The sequence below is a fragment of the Artemia franciscana genome, chromosome 3 (genome assembly GCF_032884065.1).
Source record: "Artemia franciscana chromosome 3, ASM3288406v1, whole genome shotgun sequence".
Taxonomy (NCBI): Eukaryota; Metazoa; Arthropoda; class Branchiopoda; order Anostraca; family Artemiidae; genus Artemia; species Artemia franciscana.
The window spans coordinates 37,382,227-37,402,534 of record NC_088865.1 but is presented as its reverse complement, the minus strand read 5'-3'; the positions used below and the strand labels follow the sequence as shown (position 1 = coordinate 37,402,534).

The 20,308-nt window shown below is 36.3% G+C and overlaps 1 protein-coding gene across 2 annotated transcripts in view; it reads right to left on the bottom strand.

The window, feature by feature from the left end:
• Nucleotides 1–20,308, bottom strand: part of LOC136025247 (Kv channel-interacting protein 1-like) — a 333,579-nt gene that overhangs the window by 225,208 nt on the left and 88,063 nt on the right. For both annotated transcript variants that reach the window (XM_065701082.1, XM_065701083.1), the window contains 2 exons: nucleotides 13,600–13,667; nucleotides 9,830–9,953 (listed from right to left, as the gene is read on the bottom strand). In XM_065701082.1, the coding sequence (XP_065557154.1) occupies nucleotides 9,830–9,953; nucleotides 13,600–13,667 (192 nt within the window). The remainder of the gene's footprint in view (nucleotides 1–9,829; nucleotides 9,954–13,599; nucleotides 13,668–20,308) is intronic.

Here is a 20,308-nt window from a genome sequence, read left to right as displayed (position 1 = left end):
GAATATACTGCAGCATGGAGAGCCTTCTGCAAATAGCTATGCTACAAATGTCTATATATATATATATATATATATATATATATATATATATATATATATATATATATATATACATATATATACAAATACATATACATATTCACTAATACATATACATATATGTCTACATATATGTCTGTACGCTACACATATCCAGTGGCCTCCGGTGGCTTGACGATTATTTGCCACCCGTATATTGAAAGTAAGGTGTTATTTACGCATGATCACTTCTTGGCTATATCTTCCGGCAGTATCGCATTCTTCAACATATATCTTCCTACAAACTACCATGATGATAAATCGGAGCGAAAGTTTATGAACGCAGTTCGCGAACTAGCGAAGCGCCTGAAGTCTGTGACTCAGAGAGATTTGCAATGCGTAGTCATGGGAGACTTCAACAGCAACCTGCTTGACAGCACGTGTGCCCGTAGTCAGCTTCTAAACGGCATCTTTGATGACAAACTTATCATCCTCCCAAAAGACAGTGATTACTCCTTCGTTCATAATTCTGGGTCCATTTCAAACATTGACCACTCGGTCTGCTCTAAGAATATTAATGGAAGTTTAACTGTTCTAAAAGACGCTGTCTTCGCTGATCCCTAACCCCTACTAGCATCTCTAAGCATAAAACCAACTCTGCGTCAACCCAAGAACGACAAGTTGAAAGTAGTAAGTGAATGGAAAAAAATTAATACTACTTTGTGTCATTAGGTGCTGAACTCACTTCTTGTAAAGATACGAATCCCCTTCAATTTACTCCAAGTGAATTCGAATTTTGATCCCGCAGATGCGAGAGTACTCTCGCATCATATTCTGTGCCGAAATTACTTACTCGCTCCTCTTAGCTGAAAAGATAGCAGTTCCTACAAGAAAGGTTAGAACGGAAACAGAAATTCACAAATTCTCTCAAAATCTGGCCCTAGTTAAGTGTTGCAACGATGCTAAGTTTTGGTTTAGAATCTGGCAAGATTGTGAAAGGCCCAAATCCGATCCTGTTAACTCCATCCATTTACGGACGAAACGAAAATTTGACAAGCAACTGAAAGCTCATCTTACCAAATTAAAAGAAGAGTACACCTCCAGAATCGTAAGTGACCCAAAACTAATCTGGAAAGCCTGGTGAGCGAACCGGCCGCTGGAAAACCCCATGAGTCGATTAGCGAAAAAGATTGGGAATTGTACTTTTCCAACGAATTCAGTGCCCCCGACCCAAATACGTCTAATCCCTTCGCAAATCGGCTCGAATCGGTATTATCCAACCAGTGTCTCCCTGATTTTGTCGTTACTTACGGAAGCGTACATGAAGCTATTTTAAAGCTGAAGAAGAAACATTCCCGTGGTGTAGACGAACTCTGCGCACTAAATCTGCTACACGGTACCGCTATGCTTATTGAATATCTGACGCTGCTATTCCAGATTATTTTCACCACTGGTATATACCTGACTCTATTTGTGTCGGTTTGCTCTCGCCCATCCTTAAAAAAGGGAAAGCACCGGACCAATGCTCTTCGTACAGGCCCATCACTGATGCTCTATTGCTCTGTAAAGTTCTAGAGATCTTAGTCTCAAAATAAATTCAATATTCGTGCCGAATGCCTGACCACCAGTTCGGTTTCCGACCCGGTGTGGGTTGTGCTCACGCTCTCTCCAGTCTTGCCGCTATTCTAGCAGATTCTCACGAATCTGGTGACTTTATAGTGATTGGTGCTTTTGATGTGAGTAGAGCGTTTGATTCGTCGATTCACGCTCAGGCCCTTTTAGCCACTTACCAGCAAGGTGTAAACCTCCGTGTCACTAGCGTACTGTACGATATGTATTGTCGTTTAAAAGCGCGTATAAAGATAGGTAACCGCATCACATCAGTGGTTCTTCCTGTAAAGAAATGTGTCCGCCAGGGTTCATTATTATCCCCAAGTTTGTACAATAACAGTGTTCTAAATGCCCAGGCATGTGTCAATGTTTCATGTATCTCCAAAAATATAAATGTGTCGCTACTTAAATACGGGGGCGATCTATTAAATCTAAGTCGGTCTATTAGGGGTCTGCAATCGAATTCCTCAATCCTACGAGATAAATACCGAAAAATCGGCCTGGCTTTCAATACTTCTAAATCTGCCGTTCTTTTTTTCAACGAAAGTCTTTCTCAGCCTGAACACCTCCTGCTGGGTATATGTCAATATTGAATATTCTGCAACCTGCAGAGCCTTCTGCAAATAGTTACACTATCAAGATGTATACACATTATTTTCTTCATTCAATCCGATTGGTAAGATTCTATAATGTTTTTGCCCGTCTTGGCAACCGCAAAACTTTTTTATTTGTTTTTGGGTAAGAAAAAACATTGAAGAACAAACAATACTGAATAATGGCTTAGAATGCTTACAGCTGTGCGTGACGATTCCCGAGAAGCAAAATTTGGTTACTTTTATCTTGAGCCAAAAACTACATATACAAAAAATAAGGTATTTAATATTTCCCTGAATTTCAAACAAAATTAAAGTCAGTATATAAAAACAGCCTTTTTTTACGTAGTTAATTTTCACGAAAGAGCAGGGCACCATTATATTTAAAGCAGGGCTAAAACAATCTTAAGCTTCATTTTCAAACGTGGTATTTCTCCTCAATTAAAATTTTATTCTTATTCTTAATTGTAAAATAAAAGTTTTTACTTTTATGCGACATAACTCCAAGATATGCTATCCTCCAAAAGCTTTCTTTATCTCTGCTAAATAATTAGAAGCAATAAAGAGCAACAAGAACTAGAAAGAAAATCCCCAATTACTCCTTTATAGAGACGAGAAATCTCCCCATCAATATCAAGAGAATCCCAAAAGAAACAACACAAAGAAACATATATTGAAGGAACAAATCACCGCTCCTAAGGAGTGTGTTTGGTTTCTCATTACATTTGAACTAATTATTATGGGTCCATCCCCTTATCAATGCAAAACATACATAGACTAAAGTATTAAGTTTTGGATTAAGTGAATGTTAAACTAGACATGAATGACATGCATAGATGCTGTGTTCAAATTCATCAAAAAGTTCGCTGTAACGAACTGTATTTCAGAACTATTAGAAATTAAGTTGCTAGTATTACTTATTTAGAAATTATAAATAAATTTCTTTGATTTTACTAAACTCCAAGCTAGGGCCATATCCAGGATGTTTTTACGGGGGATTTACGAAGTTTTTTTCGGGGGATGGGGGTTACAAAAAAGAAACTTTTAAAAACGCATCAAAAATGTGTTTACATCCATTTTTTTGCGTTTTTACGAGTCGGACAAACTTGTTTTTGAAAGGGATCTGATCAAAATTTTGGGATTTTATTTTGTTCAAACTAATAAAAGCTCTAATAACTATACTGCCTGGGATGCAATGGCCCTATAGCCCCAGGGGAAGGATTGAAAATTATACAATTTGCCCATTGTTTGCATGCAGGATTTACTATTTGAAAAAGGGAAAATATTTGATTTTAGGTGTGTTCGAAAAGGGTGAGGGCATTGAGGTGAAACTTCGGAGAATGTAGAGGGGTATATTGAGAGGTGTCGGCACAATACTAACTGAAACTCTAAAAAACGGAATTTCGATACCAATAGATACATCAAAAGATTCATATTTTATGCTGATTTTAAATGAATGAATCTCACCAAATTAATTCTTACCCACCAAAAGTTACAAGCTTGAGAAAATTTGCCTTATTTTTAAAAAAAGAGGAAAACACCTCGTAAAATTCATAGAATCTTAATGAAAATCCCACCATTAGATTCAGCGTATCGAAGAACCCTATTGTAGAGGTTTCAAGAATTCCACAGAATTTGTGGAATTCTGTACTTTTGGCCAGAAGAAGATAATGGTGCATGTTCATTTATTTTTTGCTTTTTGTGTTTTTTTTCAGGGGTGATTCTTTTGACCCATTGGTGCTTTAATGCCACGAGAAGGCTCATTTGAATGGAGTTTAAAAGCTCTAGTGACCTTTTAAGTGACCAAAAAATTGGATGGCAGCTAGGCCTCCTCCAACGCCCATTTTTTACCAAAATAATCGGATCAAAATTTTAAGATGGTAGTTTTGTTCAGCATAGTCGATAAATCTAATAGCTATGTCTCTGAGAATGACTTAATCCCCAACAGTTCCTAGGGAAAGGGCTGCAAGTTACGGACTTTACATATAGTATTCGTTATTAGGAAATTTACAGACGTTTTCAGGGTGATTTTCTCTGGTGGGTGTGGGGGGGGGGGGTGGAGGTTTGGGGGAGGAATTCACGTGAGAGGATCTTTCCATGGAGGAATATTTCATGGGGGAAGAGAACCTTCCATGAAGAGGGTGGCGGTTTTCCCATAATTATTTAAAAAATAATCTGAAATTAAATTAAAAAACAAGTTTTTACAACTGAAAGTAAGGAGCAACATTAAAACTTAAAACGAGAAGAAATTATTACGTATATGAGGGGGTTTGCCCCCTCGCCAATACCTTGTTCTTTATCCTAAAATATTTTAGTACTTTCAAAAGAGCTATTCATTCTAATTAAATGGCCTTTGTGATTCAGTGGTCATTAAAGAATTGAAACAGAATTCGAAATTTAGCGTCTATAGCGAGGTATTGACGAGGGGGCGAATCCCCTTATAAACGTAAAAATTTCTGTTAATTTTAAGTTTTAATGTTGGTCCTTACTTTCAACTGATTTTTTTTTCATTAATTCACTAAATCAAGAGGCATTATGATTTAATGCCTTTTCCCATGCAGCACTAAATCATATTTAGTACTACATGCAGTTTATCTAAAAGAAGGGTATGCAATATTTTAAGAACGGCTGAAAGTATTGAGTCAAAACTTACAGGACGTTATGAGGGGGAAGTCGGGAAGTGGTCAAGGGAGCAACAGCCTCCACCTACGCCTTTTTTGTTATCCTCCCTCCAAAAAATACTTGATTTAAATTTTGAAATAGTCATCTTGTTCAGTATTGTCAATAGCTCAAATAACTATGCCTATAGAGATGACACAACCCCCTACAGCTCTGACGAGGGATGCTGAACACAATAGAACACACCGTGGGCGTGCTGAGTTTCAGAAGGACGTAAAATCAATATCTAAGGAACAGCTGAGGATATTAATTTGAAATTTTCAGGGAATGTTAAAGAGCTATTGAAGGGCAACACACCCCCCGCCCTTCTTAGATACTCCCTTTCCTCACCAATGATCGAAATTACAAAAGCCCATTTTGGTTAAAACAACCAAAAAGTCTAGTTACTATGCTTCCGGGGATGCAATGACCCCCATATCCCCAGGGTAAGAATTGTAAATTTTGCAATTTCCCTTTTTTTGTTACGAAAAAGGGGATGTTTAATCCTAGTGTGTCTGAAAAGGCTAAAGGTATTAAGGCGAAAGTTTGGGGAATGTTGAAGGGCATGTTAAACTAAATCAAAAGAAATTATATGCATCCTGTAAATCAAAAAGGTGTCTCTGCAATGTCAGAAGATCAGCTGAGGGTACTAAGATTAAACTCTCAGGGCATATTTTGTGTTAAAATGTGGTCGGAGGACAGCCAGTCCCCCACTCATTTCCTTTGTAGCTGCCCACCTTCCGAAGATATCTGATCAAAATTTTGTAATAGCTATCTTGTTAAGAATAGCAGACAAATTAAACAACTATGCCTGAGGGGATATCCTAACCCCGCAGTCCCTGAGGCAAGTGTTGTAAGTTAAATAAGTACCACATTGCTTATATAAAAGACTGTTTATTGGGAAAATAGGGCATGTTTGATCATGTTGTCTCTAAAAAGGGTAATAATATTAGGGTAGAACTTTTAGAAAACTTTTAGATGGATGTCAAACAAAATCAAAGTAAACTATGTGCAGGCGGATTTTTAAAAGGACACAACAGCAATATCAGAGGATTGGCTAAGGTTATTAAGTAGAAAGTTTAAAGGTATGTTGAAAAGGAAACAAAGGGCGTTCCCTCCCTCTTACCCTATTAGATACTCCCCTTAAAACCGATAGAGATCTTAAAAATCCATTTTATTCCAAACACTCACAATATCTAATAGCTATGCCTTGGAATTGCCATTTCCCATCAGCCCTCGGGGCAAGGAATTCAAATTAAGCAAGTTTTCTATATTTTACACGGAGGATTTATCATTTGGGATGGGGTGAATGTTTGATGTGAGTGTATCCAAAAAGGCCAAGTCTATTAGGGCAATTTTTTGAGAAGTGTTGAGAGGTATGTTGAGACAAACCAAAAGAAACTACATGAATTCAATTTATAAAAGAGACGTACCTGCAATAACTTAGAACGGGTAAGGGTATTAAATTGAAACTTTGAAGGCCACTATTACTACTGCTAATGCTGCTATCTATTTGCGACTATTTTCAGGGAATGTTGAAAGGAATGTTGAACTTCGAAACTTTAGTGCAGAAAATAACATCACTTCGATGTTTTGACACTTTGACGAACTTTGATATTGAAAACAAAAAAATTTGATATTGAACCGGGGAATATTGAAAAATTTTAAACATTAAAATCAAAAACGAAAAAAAATGGATAAAAAAAACTATCTGAAAAGAAGTTTTCTGAGAAAAATAAAGAGCCATATTAAACTTAGGACCATAAGAAATAAATTCCTATAATAATTTGAAATAAAACGACGAGAAATTACCATAAAAGAGTAAATAAAACCTAAAGCGAACAGATATTAAATAAACAATCATATTAAACAAACATATAACAGGTACTAATATGAACGATTTAGTAAATCTTAAAATCAGCAAATTTTAAATTGAACATTCAAATAAAACTTAAAATGAACAAAACTACTACAAACAAGAGTTTGACTGCTGCCTCCTTCCCCCTCCCCTAACTGTAAAAGTCTAAAGCCTACTGCGTCATTTGTGCTTTTCTGAAAAACAATTACTACTACTACTTCTACTACTACTAACAACTCACCGCAACACAAAGCCACCTGAGCCCAACATAGCTCCACACGCCCCTCTTCCATCCCAATCTATTCAAAGCCACATTCTTTACACCCTTCCAGTATGTTATCATTTGCCTGAAATTTTTTCTTAGGATATCCTCCCATTTGCGTTGCCTATAGTAAAGGCCATATGGCTTCAATGTTTTAAGTTTTTTTCCCAGTGGCACTTTATATGGGAAGGGTGGTCGTAAAAACTTTGGAGGAGACTCATTTGATTGGAACCTGAAAGTTGTAGATCCGTTTTAAAAGTCAAAAGTGACAGGAATTCAACTAGCCTCCCACATCCTCTTCTCCTCAACTGCAACCAATCAAAATTTTTAGATAGCCATTTTGCTCAAAATAGTCTGGATGTCAAGCAACTACACCTCCGGGGCTGAAAAAAAACCCCATAGTCCCCAGAACAAATGCTCCAAATTTTGCAAGCTGTCTGTTGTTAACATAAAAGGTTTTTATGGAAAAAGTGGTTTTCTAAACTTTGAATCGGGCTCAATCGATTGGAAATCGAAGGTTCCAATTCCTTGTTACAGTTAGAAAGAGGCAATAGCCAAACTCTTGCTTGTAATGATTTTGTTCATTTCAAATCCCTAGAAAATATTTAGCAAATCTTCCGCCATTCTTTGGAGCACCCAAGCCTAATTTGACCCCTGCCATCATTGTGGCTTCCAATATTCTAATTTCGGTTCATAGATTTATCTTCTTCCAAATGTAAAACTTTCCAAACTTTTTCCAAATGTAAAAAAACACCCTGGGTCTTGGCTATTCTATATTTAGTATCTTCATTGCACCTACTGTGTTTTCTTACAACACTACCTAGGTAAGTGAAGCTGCCCACTAGATCGATCTTCTTGTTACCCAGGATTCCCTGTTTATCTTCACTTATTCCTAGCCTTAGTGACTTAGTCTTGCTAACATTAACTTTAGAACCTATTCTTGCCCTCTGAACTCGGAAAACCTCTAAAAATTTGTTCATTTTGCTAACACTTTCATCTCCGAAGTTAAATCGTCAGCTTAGTCTAGGAGAGTTTTATTCCTCCAATTGCTTCCATGTTCTCCCATTGACTTTGCTGTGCTCTTTAAGACAAAATCCATTAAAATGATTAATATAAATAGGGATAGGATGCAATCCTGCTAACTCCTTATACAGTACGAAATCAGTTATGAACTTCATTTCCTACCTTAACCGCAGTAATTTTATTCTTGTAAATAATCACTTTAATGTATTTGTCTGGTATACTACACAAGGGTAAGACCTTCGCTAAAACTCTTCTATCATATCAATCAAACTATGGGTTATAATCTACAAAACTGATGACTAAAGGCGCTTCGTGACTCAAGCCCCTCTTAAATACTAATCTAAGAGTGGAAATTCGGTAAAAACATCCTCTATCCTTCCTAAAGCAACACTATTATTCACTTAAAACTATCTACTGCATATCTAAGTCTAATTAGTATCATCATACTAAGCAATTTACAACATGCAAAACGAGGCTAATGCCTCTATAATTACTATATTTGGTCTCATCACTAATTAAGAGCTTTCCTAAAATCGCTAGATACTTTCCCTTTTTCAAAACCACATTTATAATCTCCAGTACTTATTTCTAACCTCATAAGCCACATATTAAAAAAAAACACATTTAACACATTATCTGCATCATTTATCACGCCTGAGGTTTTAAGGTAATTACCCTACTAAATTTTAGATTTAAATTAATTTTAGACGCTATTAGATATTAATCTTTACTTTTAATCTTATTTTTACCTACTTTAACCCTATTTTTACCAATCTTGGCGTTAAAATTTCCGAATAAAACACCATTTTTTTTGCTTGGTACCAATTGCATTTGTTCCTGTAGCTGTAAATGAAATTTATCTGATTCACAACTATCTCGGTCAGTCGGTTCTGCAGGAGTATATACTACTATGACTAATACCCTGTATTTTTTAGGCATAAAATGATTAATTAGGATTCTATTATTAGTAACTTCCAACCTAAACAAGACTTAGCAGCTTCCCAATTCATCATGAGCCATACACAGTGTCTCTTTACCACATCATTACTGCCAGAGTAAGCAAACCTTATATCCCCTAATCTCATATTATATTACCCTTGAACCTTGAATGGTAGCGATGTAAAGAGCGCGGTGGTTAAAACTGCAGCATTCATGTGCCCTCAGTAATGGGTACTTAGTAAAGAAATCTGTTGTCTCTGTTTATTTCTTTTCTCCTGACTTCTTCGTATATAAAGGGCGGTCTTAGAAACTTCGGACATGGCTCATTCAATTGGAAATTGAGAGTTCTAGTGCCCCTTTTAAGATCAAAAGTGATTAGATTAAAGTAAGATCGAGAACAAAAGAATGTGTTTGAAGAATGTGTTTTGAGTTTCTGAAATTCCTAGTAAGTTCATTTCAAAGCGTATGTATCCGTCAGTCAAAATCTCGATACGATAGTTATTTTTAACGTCGTAACATTCTAAGTAGCAATATTCATTTTCTTTAAATCATTGATTTTGTTTTTGTCTTAAGAAAAACAACGGTTCCATAGATACTACAGCACGTGGACTAGCACATCTTGTCTAATCTAAAAGAAGCGCTTAAGCCGGCTTGAGATCAGACAGCAAGAGGTCTCTTGGATCTCTAATTAAATGGAGGGTCTGTACCATCCTGGGCCCACCTTGGTCAAAACATAGATTTCCTCACCTAGCGATGAGTAAAGAGCTATGTGGCCTATATCATATTAATTAATCTAAAATAACAATCAATAATGTCATGTTTTATTCAGAGCTTAGAAATAAATAAAAAAGAGAACATAAATATTACCTCCTTTTGGAAAAAGCTGAGTGTATCCGGCTTTGAAATTTTCCTCTTTTATAACTCCCGAAGGATAAGCCGCCTTGAAGTCTCTATATAGCCTTTTCAGTTCTTTTTTGGAGAAATGTGTAGCCTGAAATTATAACTGAATGTTTCTGTTATTTATTATCATTTCATTTTTAACGAAAATACGACAAACATTGCAAACTTGCTTTTCGCTCGTTCAAAATAAATAGTTTTTGGACCATTCACAAAGAGAATTAATTGTGCTAATATTCAGATAATGCTAAAACTTATTTTTGACGTAAATGACTTATTTTCTAAAAAAAAATCAAGTGAATAACCTGACCTTCATCACTTTTGGAATTACCCCAAAGTTAATTATTGTGTTAGTTGTTAATAAATGTGTTAGTTTCAATTTAGTATTTCTACTGATGAGAGTCGCTGTATATGTGATCAAAATATATAGACTTTTGAACCTGTTTTAGCTGTCTAATAAATATATTTATCCCCATTTGAACGTTTATTAGTTCGCTAAAGCGTAATTTTAATTAATGCTAGGGGTCAAAATTTAATATTGGAAAGGAAAATTTAATGATAAAACTGAGATCGGGGACTTGGGCCACCAGTAGGGGGCATTTTTCTTCAATTTCTTAAACGAAGACAGACAAGAAGGTTTTTTTCCAAAATCTAAATACGGTAACTACCCCTTCCCCTGCCCTCCTCCAATTAGCACCCCTGTTGATGACTCAGCAAAGCTAATTTGATAAGTTCTAAATGATGATTCAAACTTGGTTGGGGTTCAGACTACCCAACTGAAAGGATCGAAGGCTCCTCCACTTTATCTAAAGAATCTTTGATTCGACTATGGTAAGGATGTTGACGTTATGATGAAGCGCTGAATCTTCTTCCTCAAAGATGTTATTAAAGGACTGAAATTTTTTAAAGAAACCAATGTTATCTAAGGTGGCAGCGCTTAACTGCCAAGGCCTACTCAACAGTTTCAATATTTTTATCTTTCATTCTTATTGATTTTAGGAGAAACAGATTTGGTGTGTATCATTTAAATGTTTCCTGATAGCATTTCTTGCTTCTTTGCATCTATGAGTGGATATAGCTTCTCAGTAAGAGTTGGATTAGTTGGAAACACAAGTTATTACATTAGTTGTAACAGTAGAGTACCTTAGAGTGACTTAGTTGTCAAACACCTTTGATCCTCAGTTTTATAGATTATGAGCAAGCGTTCAATTCTGTTGATAGAAGAGCTGTAGCATTTGTGTTTGTCTGATAAATGGCATACCAGACAAATACATTAAAGTGATTAGTACTGTGTACGAGAATAATACTGCTGCGGTTAAGGTAGAAAATGAGGTTAGTATCTGGTTTTGTATTAAATCAGGAGTTAAGTAGGGTTTTGTTCTATCCCCCTTTATATTGATCATTTAATTGAACTTTGTCTTGAGGAGCACAGGAAAGGCAATGGAAGACCACAGATCCAAATGGAGAGGAAAAACTCTCCTAGACTTAGATTATGCTGATGATTTTAGCCTCCTAGATGAAAGTGTGAGCAAAATGAATGAACGTTTAGAGGTTTTACGAGTTCAGGGTGCTAGAATAGGTTGGAAAATTCACTAAGCGAAAAATCTTAGTGAAAAATCACTAAGGCTAGGAATAAGTGAAGATGAAAGTGTGACTTTGGGTAACGAAAAGATTGATCAGGTGGGCCGCTTCACTTACCTTGGTAGTAGTATTAGTAAAGACGGTGGGAGCAATGAAGATGTCAAAATAAGTGAAGAATGTTAAAATATCCAAGGCTAAGGGTGTTTTTTCACAGTTAAACAATGTTTGAAAGAATAGGAAAATAAGTCTGCAAACCAAGATTAGAATATTGGAATGTACAGTGATCAAATATGGGTATGAAACATGGGCGCTTTGAAAAGCGGATGAAGATTTACTAGATGTTTTCCAGAGAAATTGCTTACGGATTGTTCTCGGTACCCGGCTGACTTATCCTATTTCAAACAGTAGGCTTTACGAAAAATGTGGTTCAATCCCGCTTTCTAGGGCTATAATGAAAGAAAGTAAAACAGTTCAAAATAGGGATGAAACCTTTTTATTGACAGTGAAAAGATATAAAATTTAACTGGATATTTCGAACACATATACAGTGTTCATCATCAGCAGTATGGAGCAATATCACAGCTGATGGAGTTTTACTGCTGATGATGAACACTTTATATGTATTCGAAATATCCAGTTAAATTTTATACCTGTTCACTGTCAATAAAAAGGTTTCATCCCTATTTTGAACTGTTTTACTGTCGTCATGGAAAGGCAGTGTGGTCTTCGAAGTTATTTATAATGAAAGAAATGTTGAGATGATCAGGGCACGTTCTGCAGACGAAGGATGACAGATGACCGAAGATTGTCCTTTTCAGCCAACCGTCTAGGGCTAAACAAAAAGCAGGTCGTCTTCGTCTGGGGTGGGATGATGTCACAATGAAATATTTTAAGGAAATTGAAACTTTTTGGGAGGGTTTAAAGAGGGAGTCTCCAAATAGACTGGGATGGAGGAGGAGCATGCGTAGCTATGTTGTCCTCAGGCAGCTTGGTGCTGCGGTGAGTTGTTAGTAGCAGTAGTAGTAGACTCCAATTCATTAATGATTTCTTTGTATCTTTTATGAAGAAATGGCCTTATAACTTTTTCCTCACGGAAATGAAACTAAATGGTAAGTCAGCACTTTGTCGTGTTCAACATCGATCGTTAGCTGCTGGAGGCCTGATTCATATACATCCTGAGACTTTTTGCACACTGTCACGGTTGACGAACTGCTTAAAGTCAAAGCAAAATTTTCACGATTCCCACAGACTTGTCGGGTTGTTTCAGCATTAATTAGCATTTAGTTAAATTATATTGTTGGATTTTTTTATTAAAAACTGTAGCATAGATATTATGATACAGGCGTATTTATTTATTGAGAGGTTAAAATTATAAGGAATTTAAAGTAGGTTATGAAACTACTTTCAAACGAGACAAACGAGGTAACTAGCGGCCAGTAAAAAAAAGAGGAAAAATGGAAATATTTCAGCCAAGGCCTCTGCTTAGCCCTACTTGTTCCAAAAAAAGAAGGATATAAGTCAACGAAACGAAAGAAAGAGAATGACATCCAAAAAAAAAAAAAAAAATCAAAATAAAGATTCATCATGAATGAACAATTTTACACTGAGGCAGGCTGGGCAGAATTTTCGGCCTAGCATTTGTCTTTTTCTTTTTTTTTACTGGCCGAGGGCTCTCAGAAACTATGTACACCAATTGACGTGTGTCAAGCGTGTCGTAACTATGTCAAGCATTTTGGGGTTGTTTCAAGCGTTGCGACACTTTGCCAAGCATGGCGGAATTGTGGAGCACATGCTGTGAGATGTTTGTTCAGTGGCGGCAAGTCACCGACCCAATGCTAATGACTCCAAATTTCTTCGTTTTTGTGTTGTCTTTACTTTTTTCGTATTGACAATGTTTTTAACATTCCTTTTTTTTAACATTCCTTTTTTTTATAATGGAATGTCACAATTCCTTTATGTCACTTTAAGGATGTCATGTCACTTATGTCACTTTAAGGATGTCATGTCTTTATGTCACTTTGGAATGTCACTTTAAGGAATATAATTCCTTTTTTTTATAATGGAATGTTAATGTTAATGTTAATGTTAATGGAATGTTAATGTAAATGGAATGTTCAGGAAATGTTTTTAACATTCCTTTTTTTTATAAATTATATTACCTTTGCTAGTTGTTCCAATCCTCGTGGACGGCGGTAAACAGGATTTTCAATATCTTCAACTTCAATGTCTGAAAAAAGGAGAGAAAATGAAATTGCAGAGCAACAGGTTAAGAGGACGATAAAGAGTATATACAATATACAATAAAGAATTGTAAATTGAAGAATATGGACATTTTGACAAAACACACGTTCCTTCAGTCCTTTCTCAAAATAATCAGAATCAAAACCGCTTAAGGTCACTGATCATGTTTATTCCAGAATGTTATTTCTTTTAAAACATTTTATTTCAACTGAAATTTTTCAATTTCAGCAGAGCCGAAACCGCAATTTCATCCTTTACCATTTTACTAGTTCGTTACTTTTGTCGAATGGGAACAATTTTAGATTCGGCACATTAATAAAATATACCTATATACTTCCACTATATTGAAAACATGCTATTACGAAAATGCAACTCGAGATCATACATGTGTACACAAAAGCTAACATAAACGCATGAAACTCACATCTCTTATGAAATTCATAACTGCAAACGCCAAGAGAGCTACGAGACACAAGGAGTGACTCCGCTCAATAGTATCCAAAGCTCTCAAAACAGAATTTTGATAATGGTAGATACATCGGTTATACAGATAAGCTGAAAGAATCAGCTTACTATGTTGATTAAATAAAAAAAAACAAGTTTTCAAAACTAAAATTAAGGAGTAACATTCAAACTAAAACTAACAGAAATCCTTATGTATCTGAGGGGGTTCACCTACTCGTTTTAATTCTTCAAGAATAACCCCTGTATCACAAAGGCCATTTAATTAGAATAAATAGCTCTTTTGCAAGTGCTAAAAAAGCTTTATCGTAAAGAGAAAGGTATTAACGAGGAGAAAACCCCCTCACATGCGTAATAATTTCTGTTCGTTTTAAGTTTGTTGAAAAAACTTACTTTCTGTTGAAAAAACTATTTTTTCTAATTTCTGATCGTTTTTTAAATAATGCTTGGCACCTCCTTCATGGAAAATTTTCTTCCCCCGAGGAAAAATTCCTCCATGGAAAGATCCTCCCGCGTAACCCCCTCTCCCTGACCCCCCCACCAGAAAAAATTCTCCCTGTAAACGTCTTTATACTACCCAACAACCGCTACTATATGTAAATGTTGGGCTATAAATAAATATAAGATCATAACTTGCAGCCCTTCCCCCAGGGACTGTGGGGGATTAGGCCATCATCAAGGACATAGTTATTAGGTTTTTTGACTATGACGAAAAATGGCTATCTCAAAATTTTGATCCGGTAACTGTCGGAAAATGAGTGTAGGAGGGGGCCTAGTTGCCCTGCATTTATTTGATCATTTAAAAAGGCACTAGAACTTTTAATTTCTGTTTGAATGAGCCATCTCACGATATTCTAGAACCCACATCTATATATTTGAAATCAGCATAAAAACCCGATTCTTTTGATGTGTCTACTGGCATCAAAGTTCTGTTTTTACAGTTTCAGTTACTATTGGGCCGGGTCGCTCCTTGCTTACAGTTCGTTAGTACGAACTGCTTGATTCCAAATATATAAGATTCATCAAGTTTAGTCTTACTTCTCAAAAGTTACGAGCCTGAGAAAATTTGTCTGATTTTCGAACTACAGGGAAACACCCACTAAAATTCAAGGAATCTTAATTGCATATCAGGGAGCCAAACTGTAGAAGTTTCAAGCTTCTATATTAAAAAATGTTGAATTTTAGATTTTTTGCCAGAAGATCGCAAATGTGTGTTTTTTCGAAGGGATGATTGTACGATATAATGGTCATAGAAAATCTGAAGAGAGCGTATTCAAACGGAAATTAAAAGTTCTAGTGCCCCGGAACATCTCCAAATGCAAAAATTCAGTCTCCAAAGAGAAATTGAAACAATTAAAAAGAATTTCTTATAGGAATTCTATCAAATCACCTCGTGTAAAATTTCCACTTGAAAACTCACCCCCCCCCCCCAAAAAAAAAGTAACCTCCCCAAAGAAACTTCTCCCTATGGAAACCTAGCCCAAACACCTCTCCCCCCCCAAGAATGTCTGTATACTCCCAATGAATAATAATATACGCAAAACAATGGGGAAATTTCATTAGTTACAGGCCTCTCCCCACGGACTGTGAGGGTGACTCTAGCCCTAAAGACACAGCTATTTTATTTTTAAAGTATACCAAACAAAATGACTATCTCAGAATTTTGATCGGAAAATTTTGGGGAACAGTGGCAAGGGAGGGTGGCTATTTGCCCATCGATTTTTTGGTCACTCACAAAACGCTCGCTCTAATGTTGCTCTGGGAACTCCAAACATAGCAGGAGCTTTCAAAACACTAAGGCCTTGATACACTTTATCAAGGGCTTTTCGAGTATTTTTTCTAACCCAAGTCTCTGCTCTGCAGCCTCTTTTTTATTTTCTTCCATCCGACTCCTAGGTACTCTTGGCATTTTAGAACTACCCGTGATCTTCCCCTAGAAAAGAAAATAGATTCAAAAATGAGCTTCAATAGTTTTCTTACTTTTGTTTTATGTTTCATTGATTCACATTTTATTTAATATATGTTTTTGAAAGTTTTAGATTTCTCCTTTCAGCGTCCCGCATAAAATTTTTTCCCCTATAGGATTCAATATGTTTATCACCTAACTCCTGGGTACTTTTGAGTTTTGACGAGCTTATTCCCTTTCCTAAATTGGAATGCAGAGTTCCTGTCTGCTTTTAAGTTCAAGTTCCATTTATTTCCATAGAATAACAACAACAAAACAATATCCCAAAGGGCTCAGTGGTCCGTGATTTGGGAAACGATATAGAACAAATAAAGAATAATAAAACTTGGCATAAACATACTAAATAACATCTAAATATAAATCTATAAGGAAAAGAAAATCCACTCACCGGCAGTCACCACGAAACAGCGACCCTCAAATCACCCGATAATAAAATGCAATTTAAAATGCTCTACGGCATCGAGGATCCAACACCAACACAATAACAACCAAACAAAAAAAAACACCAGATATGTACCTTTAATAAGAAACTTTTCATCGGTCTCTTAAAGGAGCCAAGTGTTCGTGACTGCTGGATCTCAGAAGGAACCAAGTTCCAAGCACGCCCCACAGTCACAGCCAGAACCGAAGTGTGAACGAACCAAGGGAGTAGCCGGAATCATTACTTCCTCCCAATTTCAAACAGTATACAAATTTACTTACCCTACTAGTTTCAGCAGTCCCGAAAAAAACATGGGAAATCTCCCTGGAAGTATTGGTAGGCCAACGAAGATAGAGATAAGACATAAATATCTTTAATCTTGAGGAGGTCAACAGGAGTGAGTGTAGTCGACAGGAGAATTATTGCCACTTTCTCATGAAAATGGTGAATAGGAGCAACTACCGAATGAAACGTGGACATACACACGGACGAACAGTAATGTTTATAAGGGTAAATGAGAGAGAAGTATAAAAGACAGAGTATAGAAAAAGGAAATAAACACTTTAATTTTCGGATGATTCCATGTCCACGGGAAATTTTTACTCTTATTATTTGAACATGTCACTTAAACGATAAATTTTTATCCAAAAGAACTCCCAGGAATCGCACATATCAATCTGGGGGGTGACTTATGGAGCCTTTTGGTGTAGGAAGCTCAGTAATTGTGGGGCAGCTCACACCTTTACTAGAAAAAATAAGAAGGTAGGACTTTTTTGCATTTAAAGCTAGTTGATTGATGTCAAACCAATTGAGTATCTTCTCAGTCATTGCTTGAAGCTTTAGAATTAGGGATGGTTCATCCGAAGCTGCAGCACGTAGAGTAGTGTCATCTGCAAATGCTATCAATTCTTCTCGACTATAAGATTTTAACACCGAAGTAGTCTGAGAGTAAAATTTATGACACTATCCACAGCAAACATTGGTAATCGGGTGTTAAAAAGCCGGTAGCGATCGTTCACATAGATGAGGAAGAGTGTTTGCCCAAGAACAGAACCTTGGGGTACTCCGTATTGAATTGGAACTTTTTGTCTGTATCTTCCGTGGTGGTAGATCTGTCAGGTAGGTATAAAGAGAACCAAGACAATGGTTTCCCACGCATACCAAGAGGAGACAGTTTACCAATGAGGATCTTGTGTGCAAGACTGTCAAAAGCTTTCTTTACATCAAGAAAATGACTGAAGGAATAAGATTAGAATCTTAAGATCGTCGTATAAACTGAAGAAGTCTATTACAAGCATGTTCTGTAGAATACTTAGCGCGAAACCCAAATTGACACTGGTGGAAAAAATTTAGCTTCAAGAAATCTCACCAGCCGTTTGAGCATTGCCCTTTCAAATATCTTAGAGGACACAGACAAAAGAGAGATTGGCCTGTAGATCCTGAAGGTCACCTCATCACACGAGCCAATTTAAGACTTTGGGAAAATACTCCTAGTTGAAATGACCAATTAATCAAATGGCAAATTGGGGGGATAATCGATGGAAGGATATGTTCAATTACATTAGCAGAAACTTGGTCAAAACCTGCTGAAGAATTCTTTAAAGACAAAGCAATATTTCCAATTTCCTGCACCGTAACCTCCTCAAGAACCATTGATTTCAAGCACGAGGGACCTAAGAACTGCTTCTAAGACTGTGACAATGAGAAATAAGAATCGCTGTTAGCAGTTTTTTCCTATCTCCGCCAAGAATTTGTTCATATGATGTCGTATTGGGCCTTTTTCTGTGACAAGTTGATCGTCTATAATAAGAGACTTAGGGAGACCTTCTGGTTTCATGGATTAACTGGCTTTATTGTTTATAGGAGTCTATAATTTTGTCAAAATAATTTTTGGGCTAAATCATGTGTCTCCAACCAGCTAAATAGACTTCAGTAAGTTTCCCAACAAGCCAGACACGATAATTCCTTGTCTAACGGAGTAAAAACTTGGGATATCTACTATTATCACTAATTTTGTTAAAATTATCAGATCAACAAATGAGCGGCTCATTTACTACTAGCTTAGGCCTTGGAACAGGGAGAAAGTGAGAGACGGGGAGAGAGAGAGAGAGAGAGAGAGAGAGAGAGAGAGAGAGAGTGCAAGAACCTTAAACCGACCTTAAAATTTTACATGGAAAAGGGCGTATGTAAATCAGAAGACACTACACTTGTCCAGGTCATCAAATTAGCATGTTTGCCATATCTTGAGAATCGCTGATGATAGGGACTGGGACTGGTTTAAAAGTCTTAGTTGTTTATAGAAATAGGTAATTTTTGTAGGTCTACTTTAGTTTGTTTTTTCTTATTTTCATAATCTTCTTTTGAGTATTTTGTCAATTACAGAAGGTAACAATAATATTTTGGAGGGTAAATAATGCTATGGTATATAGTGAGTCAGTGACTCACTCACTATCGAAAGTAAAACAGTTCAAAATATGGATGAAACCTTTTTATTGACAATGAATAGATATAAAATTATTTAACTGGATATTTCGAACACATATACAGTGTTCATCATCAGCTCATACTCCCTTATACTGAAGCACTATCTACCATCCACCCTGTAGCCACCAAAAGCAAAATTTGATGACATTGGTGCATCATAAAAAGAAACTATGGTGCTAATTATGATGTCTAATCATCAAGGATTCTATTAAAAGGACTCTACTTACGGTGTCTGATCATCAAGGATTCTATCAAGCCACTAAACACTTTTCTAGGGTCAATCGAAATAGACATAAATAAAAAAAATACGGGCAAAAAATATTTTTCTAGGGCATATCAAAAATTTTCAAGATTGCTAGCAAAAACGAAGGTTGTAAATTAACTTCAAAACTGGTTAAGAAAGTCAATCACGTTGTAAACAATATCACAGGGATCAGACGACTTATTTCAACCTGAATAGATGGCAGTTAAGATCAATGGTTCATTATGCACCTATGCCCAGCATGGACCACCTTCCCCTACTTGTTTCACAAATCAGAATATCTCTCCGTTTCTTATTATTCTTTTCAGACTGTTATCTCTAGCAGTGATTTATCATCTAGATAAGTGGTATTGGAAGCTTGTTTTTGTTCCGAGGGAGAAGATTGTTAAGGTCTGGAGACGGATCATAAAACTTGCTCTGCATGATCAGTTTTAAAGTTACAACCCCTAAATCTGTAATCCCTAATCGGATGGATTTTATTGTGCAGAAACTTATTTAGGGCATACCCCCCCCAAAAAAAGTAGGGGCCACAAAGGGTAAACAGCTTTTATTGCAATCGGGTATGGAATTTGTATTCTTAAGTTATTTGGTCGCGAAGACCCCAATTCAAAGAATTAAAGCTAAAAATGTTAGTCCCCCTCAAAAGGCCAACAGCTTTTTCTTTCGAACTACTTGAAACTTATAGGTGTTCCTGGGCTGAGGGAATCACGATGTACAAAAATAATTTAGGTTGAGGAAACAGACTTCATAAAACTACGCCCAGAGAATTCTTTTCCGATTGACTTGAAGCTTATATCTGAAATTCCTTGAGAAAAGAATTCAGAAACGACTGTTTTTGATAACATATAAGTTGCAATTTTTTTGGCGTTAAATAAAAGGGGGTGTAAAAAAGTTGCATTAAAGTTGCACATGCATAGGGTGTAGTGAACCTTAATTAAGAAAATAACTTGAAAAAAATGAAGATATATCGTTTTGGCACGTTAAAAAATATGGGTAATATTTTTCTTTGCTGCTCCTATAGCCGAAAACCAA